We start from the raw sequence: 10,163 nt of genomic DNA, 5'->3' as shown, positions 1-10,163 counted from the left end.
GCCGGTCCGCTCTGTCCGGCCCGGGCTTGGCCGCCGCCGGTCCGGTCCCTGAAATCAGGACCGTCATGATGCTCGGTCCGGACCTCTGCCGGCCGGTCCAAACGATGGCTCGGACCGTGTCGACCCTCCTTCCTTCCGCGGGCTTTCACCCTAGGCACGACGGCTCCGTTCAGATATATGGTCTGGTCGCAGGTTGGCTCCGAAGGCGATCATCTATCCTCCTGAGGCATCCCCCCGTAGGCCAGGCTCTCTTTGCAGGTCGGATATCGCTTGCTCCATGTCTGCGGAGGTTGCCATATGAAGCAACAGACTGGGAAAGAGGTAGCTAGAGGGGGAGTATCGTCATGACATGCGGGTTCTCCTGTGTTGAAATAGATAATGGGTTCAGAAAAATCACCATTGAGATTCTAGGATTACATGTTACTGTGCTTATTTCAGTGCAAATGATTTGAAAGGAAATATGAACTGTGAAATTTTGAGTGGAAAAGGCGATAAAAGTTGAGGTTCTTACCACTTCTATTATGGAATTGAGAAGGCCATCAAAGTTGCAGCTGCTAGAATTGAACCCACTCTGACCCTGCAGCTTTGGAATTCCCAAATCATCCATATCGGGCTGTTCAGGCACAATGGCACCACCATCAGAGCTAAAGCCTCCATTGTTCAGGCTTTGGTCTTTTCTCACTCCATCCATTCTATATCTAGAATTGCTTGCAGCCCCAAACTGCACGTATTTTGAATGTCGCTCGTTATCATGAGGAGGGAGCAGCATTGTGCTACCAGAAGAACTAGCTCCACATTTGGTATTGTTGGCTGCTGCTATAAGGCTCCCAGAAGGACAAACACCAACAGTCATTGTTTCTGAAAATATCCCCCTTTTGTCCATCTCTTGTTCTCCAGCCACAAAGCCAGTGTCAGCACCATTGAACGGGATGTGCAACGGTAATTTGTCAACACAAAATCCATCGCTAATTGGAAGATCACCCTGCTGAGATATTCCTGTGGATGGATGGGCTCCTACTTTGATATGTGGAGTGCACTCCAAAAGATCTTCTGGTGGCATTGAACTGCTTGTAATTCTCTGTAATGTGCCGGACATAGTGTTGGCCAGAGCACCCCCGGAAAAGACAGAACACAAGTCATTGGTTTCTTGATGGATCCACTTATGCTGGAGCCGGGGCTGCCCAAGTGACGACGCGGTCAAACCTTGCGTTAGATCTGCCTGTTGGTTATCTTGTAAGCTCACAATGTTAAATTTGTTTGTATCGCCGGCGCAATGACTTATTGCACCATTGCTGCTAGCACACTGAATTGCCTTGGAAGGAACAAAGTCCTGAAGCCCAAATGCTGCTGCACCAGCACCACTCAACAATCCATGTGGACTGAAAGATGGAAGTGCAGCAGAAGGGGCAAAGTGCTGGAAGGGGTCTCTGCCTCCAAAAGCAGCAGCAATGCTAGCTTGCTGTGATGCCACAGCACTTAGCCGTCTGAGGTATAGCCTGTACTTCTGCATGGCATATAAAGTCAACTGATTGGGCATGGAGGAAATTATGTACTCTCTCAGTTCACAAATATAAAATGTTTTGAATATTTCAATATAGACTACATACAGACTGAAATGAGCCCCTCGCGTCCATCCATACATCCTATTCTCGCGTCCCTCGCGTCGCCATCTCTGGCGGCGGCGGGGGGACCCCAGCAACCAGCCGCCACAACCCCTTCCCAGCCCCTCAACCACCTTGCCGCCACCGGAGGAGCGGCCGGCGAAGCCCGCGCCGGCTCCCAGGATGGTGGCGGCGGGGCGCCTCCTCCGGCTGCGGCCTCCCTGCCGTCACGCCCGTCCGCCGGCCTCTGTGCCCTCCGACGGCTGATCCGCCCTCCGCCGGCGCGTCTCTGGTGGCGACCTTCTCCCCACCCCGCCCGACCTCGCCCTGCTCCCTTCCCCGTCCGACCTCGCCCTGCTCCCTTCCCCGTCCGATTTCCACGCCAGATCTCGGCCCGGCGAGGTCTGTCCTGTTGCCGGCGCGTCTCTCCTGCTGGCGCTGGACCCGGGGTTGGGGCTGATGTCCTCCTCGGCTGGCCTTGGGGCTACCCTTGTGGCGCCGCGACGACTTCCCCGATCTGCGGCCATGACTACAAGGATCTGACGCCGGGATGGCGCGAGGTGTCGACGGCGGCTGTAGGGTCGTTGCGCTGGGCATGTGGGGCTGCGGCGATGTGCTGGCCTTCCGCGTGTGCCAGCCGAACGGCGACGCTACGTTTTTCGGTTGGTGGTGCTGATCTAGATCAGATCGGTCAGATGGTGGTGTTCGTAGATTGTTCTCCAGAGACTTCCTACGGATCCATGACTGCGGAGGTCATCGAAAAGAGTTCGGGAGGTTTTATCTCTTGATCTGGTTTATGACTTCAGTGGTGTGATACAAATTATGGATGATGACTGACGCAGAGGGTAAGTTGTGGAGTGGCGGCGGTCCAATTGTAGCTGCTGGGATTGCGGACAAGCGGTGGCGACAACACTTTTGTGACTTGGATGGTGGTGCTGCACGCACCAGGTCTCGAGCTCTGGGGCGAAAACCTAGGTCAGACCCGAGTGGTTACACCTGGAAATGGCGATGTTTTTATGTCGTTACCTTGTTGGAGGCATTGCTCGGATTTGCTCGGACTGATTTTTCAGAGTGAAAACTTAGATTATGGCCTTTGTGGTTAGATCCGGTGACGGCGGCGCTTGAGTGTCGCTTCCTTCGTGAAGGCGTTACTGTTGAAGTTCCTCGTCATCATGTGGTGTCAATGGTTGGTGCGAATATGGTCTCAGTTGTAGTTTGTCGATCACTGATCTGATCGTTTTTTTCCTCCTTTTTTCTCGCCCGCACATAGCTTTTGGTCTTATGACTTTGCTAGTTGCGGGTATGTTTCCACGTGAGTGTGTTGGGTTGGCTGTGTGCATCCTAGTTATGCAGAGGCCGGGTGTATGCTCATTGTGTTATGTATCCTCTTGATGCTCCATTTTGAGCCAATAAAGTCCACCCTTTGTCGAAAAACAGACTAAAATGAGTGAACAAGCACACTAAAATGTGACTATATACATCCGATTCACGAAAAAAATTACAACATCTTATATTTGTGAACAGAGGGAGTAATCGAAAAATTGCAATTGCATATGTTTCATGCATGAGATATATAATCATCATAACTCTCGAACAGAAGATTCCTGGTCTGGCATGGAGATTTTTCCTAAAATGGTATACAAAAGCACTACAGGATAATAGAAAAATCTAATTAATTTTCTTAACCTTTTAATAACTTATCTATTTTGCCAATGCATTGACATGGAAACTTTTGCATTTTCTCTAAAAAGTTCTTTTAACAAAAGGGTGTACATATGTAGCTCTGTAATTTTGACAGGGTGGTACCAGCATATTCCGTTCCTTCTAGCCGGTTACTAGAAGTGAAACAATGTAGCCAAAAAACTACATTAAACTTGTACAGTAGTACATACCAAAATACTAGATTAAACTTGTACTGCAGTACATTCAACCAGTATAGCAGTACATACTAATCTGAGCATTTTATACCTGTCTAGTTAGATCTAATCTACCACTACCAGTCTACTTGCACTGGTAGAAAATGGGCCTTTAGTCCCGGTTCGGTTCGCAAAGGCCTTTAATCCCGGCTGTGCAACCGGGACTAAATATGCGTGACTAAAGCCCCCCCCTTTAGTCGCGCCTCTTACGAACCGCGACTAAAGGCCCGTCCACGTGGGCATCAGGGGGCCGTCGGGGCGGAGGACCTTTAGTCCCGGTTCTCGTGGCTAACCGGGACTAAAGGCCTCCTCCGCAGGTTTAGGGTTTTAGCCCCCCTAAACCTGGTTTCTTTGCGAATTTTTTTAATTTTTTTTTATTTTCAAATTTCTGAATTATTTTAACCTCTAATCTCTAATCACCACCCCTCATCACGGCTCAATTTATCTTCTAATCTCTAATCACCCCTCATCATTCCAAATCATCTAACTTCCCGGACGGTCATCCATCCTCTCACTACTCCAGCCTGAGCACGCTTAACTTCCGGGTTCTATTCTCCCTCGTTTCCAAGTCTGCAGTTGTTGTTTTCCTGACAATAGTAGGATGTCAATTCTATTAACCCTCAGGAATTTAGCTTGAGCACGAAGTGACACATTTCACTGTTTGAGTTTGAAACTATTGTTTTAAAAAACAATAATTATTTTAGTAACACTAATATTTCTGGAATAATTAGTTTGACCATTGTTTGACCACTGTTTGACCACAATTTGACCAGATTTCACCAAAATTTAAAAAAAACTGAAATAATTATTTAGTAACACTAATATTCTTGAATAATTAGTTTGACCATTGTTTGACCACAGTTTGACCACAATTTGAAATTTTTTGAATTTTTTTGCCTCTCCAGATCTTAAAAGCCCCGTATCTTTTTTTCTGTTAGGTTTTTGAGGATTTTGAAAATGTTTAACGGGGTTCCCCCGGTTAAATTCGGATGTAACTTTTCGAGTAGATGTTTTCGTGCAAATTAAACTCTGCTCTGAAACTAATAGGCATATGGATACTAACTATAATAAGGGGGGGGGGGGGGGTATAAGGACTCTGTATAAGAATATATATTATTTTTTCCAAAAAATCTTTGCTCAAAAGTTTGCCCTCTTAATTTTGACACAGGACAACAAGGCCACTTTGCATATAGTGTTGGTAGCAATTCTGCAAAAGTGCAGCTCTCTGTGCATCACATGGTCATGAATCATGAATGGAAGAGATAACACTCGAATAGTGAAAGGTGACGATGGAAGTAAATGCCATGGCACCGTACCTGCAGATGACTCGCGACATTTTCCCTGGTGAGCTTCTCCACGTTCAGAAGCTCGAGTATTCTTTTAGGCAGGGCCGGCCCTGGCATTCCAGAGGCCCTCATGCGAACTGAGAAAATGGGCCCTTAAACTATATAACAGACAAAAAAAAACTTCAATGTACAGCGAAAAGTCATTAGAAAAGCAAGCGTAAATTTCATTAGCAAATATGGTCTTAATACACCACGGTCCACGGATATATCAGATGATTACAAGATTAGGATACACTCTCCAACAACCCACAAATCTTGTCTGAACTCTTAACTAAAATTGTTCTCAATTCTTGATCCAACACGATAGAAGCTACAACTCCAGCTCTAGCAGTCCATCCACAAACGTGCATCAGCAAACATCAGGAGCCACCTGAAAAATACACAAAAAAGAAGTGAATGGCATACTCAAGAGAAGCGACACCTTCGAGCATTTTTAGAGGCAAAATCACTAATAATAGTGTCAAGATCAATGTTGTCAACATTTTCCTCGACTAAGTTTTCATCAGATTGTTCTTCTTCAACACTATGAACAGCTAATACCTCTGGATTCTCGGCAGTGGATTTTTTAAAAACGAATTTATGAATAGCACCCTTTTGAGTTCCAATGAATTCATCTACAAGTTTCTTCTCTTTTCTTTTCGCACAACCAGATAAATGCTTTTTTTGCAACATGGTTACAGAAAAATGGAGAGAGAACACCTGAAATCTTGTCTTCTTGAATCCTGTTCTTGGTTTGGAGTAAATAGAAGAAATCCCAGTATCCCACGCTGCTCTACACTGCTCTAGATTGCCATGGCCGGCCCTAGAATCAAGCAGGTTAAACATCAGCACATCAATCCATCATAAAAAGAAAATAGACAAGGGGAAAATTGAGATGCAAAAAAAAGGGGGGGGGGGGGGGATTGAGATGCAAAAAATTAGGAGGACGTGCCTGGACTCCACCTCCACGTCTCCACTATCCACCGCCGGACAGTTGGATCCTGACCGGCTCGCCTCTGCGGATTCGTGTTCCTGCCAGGGCACAGGGTGTGTCGCCGCTGGCCGGCTTGCCTCCGTGGATCCCTTCGCCGGGGCCCTTGGGGTATTTGTAGGATGCAAAGAAACCCACTGAAGTGTGGTACTAACGGAAATTACATTAATTAGCTTGGGGAGTTGGGGTCGTGGCCTCTTAGGAACTCGGGCAAGGGGCAATGAATTGGATTTGGGGAAGAGGAAGAAGTTGAGAATGGCGGCGTGTTTCTGGGGGACTGGGAGAGACGGCGTGGCTGCTCGCTTCTTCATGGGCTGGGCTATTTCGCCTGTGTACTAGTACTATTTTTCTTTTTGTGAATATACTGTATATACTATACATGCACAAGGTATGGGCCCCTGCTCGGGCTGGGCTCCCACTTTCAATATGCATCCAGTTTGAGACTTAGAGTCATCTGGATCAGTGTCAAAGTTTGCATCGATGTAACCCTTTACGACGAACTCTTTATCACCTCCATAACCGAGAAATATTTCCTTATTCTACTAAGGATAATTTTGACCGCTGTCCAGTGATCTACTCCTAGATCAATATTGTACTCCCTGCCAAAATCAGTGTAGGGTATACAATAGATCTGGTACACAGCATGGCATACTTTATAGAACCTATGGCCGAGGCATAGGGAATGACTTTCATTCTCTTTCTTTCTTCTGCCGTGGTCGGGCTTTGAGTCTTACTCAATTTCACACCTTGTAACACAGGCAAGAACTCTTTCTTTGACTATTCCATTTTGAACTACTTCAAAATCTTGTTAAGGTATGTACTCATTGAAAAAAAACTTATCAAGCGTCTTGATCTATCTCTATAGATCTTGATGCTCGATATGTAAGCAACTTCACCAGTGTCTTTCTTTGAAAAACTCCTTTCAAACACTCCTTTATGCTTTGCAGAATAATTCTACATTATTTCCGATCAACAATATGTCATTCACACATACTTATCAGAAATTTTGTAGTGCTCCCACTCACTTTCTTGTAAATATAGGCTTCACCGCAAGTCTGTATAAAACTATATCCTTTGATCAACTTATCAAAGCGTATATTCCAACTCCGAGATGCTTGCACCAGTCCATAGATGGATCTCTGGAGCTTGTATATTTTGTTAGCACCTTTAGGATTGACAAAACCTTCTGGTTGCATCATATACAACTTTTCTTTAATAAATCTATTAAGGAATGCAGTTTTGTTTATCCATTTGCCAGATTTCATAAAATGCGGCAATTGCTAACATGATTCGGACAGACTTAAGCATAGATACGAGTGAGAAACTCTCATCGTAGTCAACACCTTGAACTTGTCAAAAACCTTTTGCGACAATTCTAGCTTTGTAGATAGTAACACTACTATCAGCGTTCGTCTTCCTCTTGAAGATCCATTTATTCTCAATTGCTTGCCGATCATCGGGCAAGTCAACCAAAGTCCACACTTTGTTCTCATACATGAATCCCATCTCAGATTTCATGACCTCAAGCCATTTTGCGGAATCTGGGCTCACCATCGCTTCTTCATAGTTCGTAGGTTTGTCATGGTCAAGTAACATGACCTCCAGAACTGGATTACCATACCACTCTGGTGCGGATTTCATTCTTGTTGACCTACGAGGTTTGGTAGTAACTTGATCTAAAGTTACATGATCATCATCATTAGCTTCCTCACTAATTGGTGTAGGATTCACAGGAATAGATTTATGTGATGAACTACTTTCCAATAAGGGAGCAGGTACAGTTACCTCATCAAGTTCTACTTTCCTCCCACTCACTTCTTTCGAGAGAAACTCCTTCTCCAGAAAGATTCCGAATTTAGCAACAAAAAGTCTTGCCTTCGGATTTGTGATAGATGGTGTACCCAACAGTCTCCTTTGGGTATCCTATGAAGACATATTTCTCCGATTTGGGTTTGAGCTTATCAGGATGAAACTTTTTCATATAAGCATCACAACTCCAAAATTTAAGAAACGACAACTTTGGTTTCTTGCCAAACCACAGTTCATATTGTGTCATCTCAACGGACTTAGACGGTGCCCTTTTTAATGTGGATGCAGCTGTCTTTAATGCATAACCCCAAAACTATAGTGGTAAATCGGTAAGAAACATCATAGATTGCACTATATCCAATAAAGTACGGTTATGACGTTCGGACACACCATTACACTGTGGTGTTTCAGGTGGCGTGAGTAGTGAAACTATTTCACATTGTTTTAACTGAAGGCCAAACTCGTAACTCAAATATTCATCTCCGCGATCAGATCGTAGAAACTTTATTTTCTTGTTACGATGATTTTCCACCTCACTCTGAAATTATATGAACTTTTCAAATGTTTTAGACTTCTGTTTCATTAAGTAGATATACCCATATCTGCTCAAATCATCTATGAAGGTCAGAAAATAATGATACCCGCTATGAGCCTCAATATTCATCGGACCACATACATCAGTATGTATGATTTCCAACAAATCTGTTGCTTGCTCCATTGTTCCGGAGAACGGCGTTTTACTCATCTTGCCCAAGAGGCATGGTTCGCAAGCATCAAGTGATTCATAATCAAGTGATTCCAAAATCCCATCAGCATGGAGTTTCTTCATGCGCTTTACACCAATATGACCTAAACGGCAGTGCCACAAATAAGTTGCACTATCATTATTAACTTTGCATCTTTTGGCTTCAATACTATGAATATGTGTATCACTACGATCGAGATCCAACAAACTATTTTCATTGGGTGTATGACCATCGAAGGTTTTATTCATGTAAACAGAACAACAATTATTCTCTGACTTTAAATGAATAACCGTATTGCAATAAACATGATCAAATCATATTCATGCTCAACGCAAACACCAAATAACACTTATTTAGGTTCAACACTAATCCCGAAAGTGTAGCGAGCGTGCGATGATGATCATATCAATCTTGGAACCACTTCCAACACACATCGTCACTTCACCCTTAACTAGTTTATGCCGCAACTCCTGTTTCGAGTTACTACTCTTAGTAACTGAACCAGTATCAAATACCGAAGAGTTGCTACAAACACTAGTAAAATACACATCAATAATCTGTATATCAAATATACCTTTGTTCACTTTGCCATCCTTCTTATCCGCCAAATACTTGGGGCAGTTCCGCTTCCAGTGACCAGTCCCTTTGCAGTAGAAGCACTTAGTCTCAGGCTTAGGACCAGACTTGGGCTTCTTCACTTGAGCAGCAACTTGCTTGCCGTTCTTCTTGAAGTTCCCCTTCTTCCCTTTGCCGTTTTCTTGAAACTAGTGGTCTCGTCAACCATCAACACTTGATGTTTTTCTTGATTTCTACCTTCGTCGATTTCAGCATCACGAAGAGCTTGGGAATTGTTTCTGTTATCCCTTGCATATTATAGTTCATCACGAAGTTCTACTAACTTGGTGATGGTGACTAGAGAATTCTGCCAATCACTATCTTATCTGGAAGATTAACTCCCACTTGATCCAAGCGATTGTAGTACCCAGACAATCTGAGCACATGCTTACTGCTTGAGCTATTCTCCTCCATCTTTTAGCTATAGAACTTGTTGGAGACTTCATATCTCTCAACTCGGGTATTTGCTTGAAATATTAACTTCAACTCCTGGAACATCTCATATGGTCCATGACGTTCAAAACGTCTTTGAAGTCCCGATTCTAAGCCGTTAAGCATGGTGCACTAAACTATCAAGTAGTCATCATATTGAGCTAGCCAAACGTTCATAACGTCTGCATTTGCTCTTGCAATAGGTCAGTCACCTAGCGGTGTATCAAGGACATAATTCTTCTGTGCAGCAATGAGGATAAACCTCAGATCACGGACCCAGTCCGCATCATTGCTACTATCATCTTTCAACTTAGTTTTCTCTAGGAACATATATAAAACATAGGGAAGCAACAACGCGAGCTATTGATCTACAACATAGATATGCTAATACTACCAGGACTAAGTTCATGATAAATTAAAGTTCAATTAATCATATTACTTAAGAACTCCCACTTAGATAGACATCCCTCTAATCCTCTAAGTGATCACGTGATCCAAATCAACTAAACCATGTCTGATCATCACGTGAGATGGAGTAGTTTCAATGGTGAACATCACAATGTTGATCATATCTACTATATGATTCACGCTCGACCTTTCGGTCTCAGTGTTCCGAGGCCATATCTGTTATATGCTAGGCTCGTCAAGTTTAACCTGAGTATTCCGCGTGTGCAACTGTTTTGCACCCGTTGTATTTGAACGTAGAGCCTATCACACCCGATCATCAC

At 44.0% G+C, this 10,163-nt stretch overlaps 1 protein-coding gene across 1 annotated transcript; it reads right to left on the bottom strand.

Moving 5' to 3' along the window:
• Window positions 1-209: 209 nt before the first annotated feature.
• LOC109780849 (two-component response regulator ORR22-like) lies at window positions 210-5,669 on the bottom strand. Its single transcript, XM_020339438.3, has 3 exons — window positions 4,834-5,669; window positions 512-1,504; window positions 210-281 (listed from the first exon to the last, which is right to left on the bottom strand). Exons 1-3 carry the CDS (start codon window positions 4,933-4,935, stop codon window positions 210-212), a joined length of 1,167 nt encoding a protein of 388 aa, XP_020195027.1. The 5' UTR covers window positions 4,936-5,669.
• Between the last annotated feature and the right edge of the window lie 4,494 nt (window positions 5,670-10,163).

The sequence above is a fragment of the Aegilops tauschii genome, chromosome 7 (genome assembly GCF_002575655.3).
Source record: "Aegilops tauschii subsp. strangulata cultivar AL8/78 chromosome 7, Aet v6.0, whole genome shotgun sequence".
NCBI classification, from domain to species: Eukaryota; Viridiplantae; Streptophyta; class Magnoliopsida; order Poales; family Poaceae; genus Aegilops; species Aegilops tauschii.
This window is presented reverse-complemented; position numbering and strand designations above follow the sequence as displayed.

Bases quoted from the DNA above. Each gene is read 5' to 3' on its own strand.
- LOC109780849 (XM_020339438.3), bottom strand. From the start codon at position 4,935: ATGAGGGCCTCTGGAATGCCAGGGCCGGCCCTGCCTAAAAGAATACTC. The intron at 1,505-4,833 runs GTACGGTGCCAT...TATGCCATGCAG, and splicing joins ATGTCGCGAGTCATCTGCAG to AAGTACAGGCTATACCTCAG. The intron at 282-511 runs GTAAGAACCTCA...CAACCTCCGCAG, and splicing joins TCAATTCCATAATAGAAGTG to ACATGGAGCAAGCGATATCC.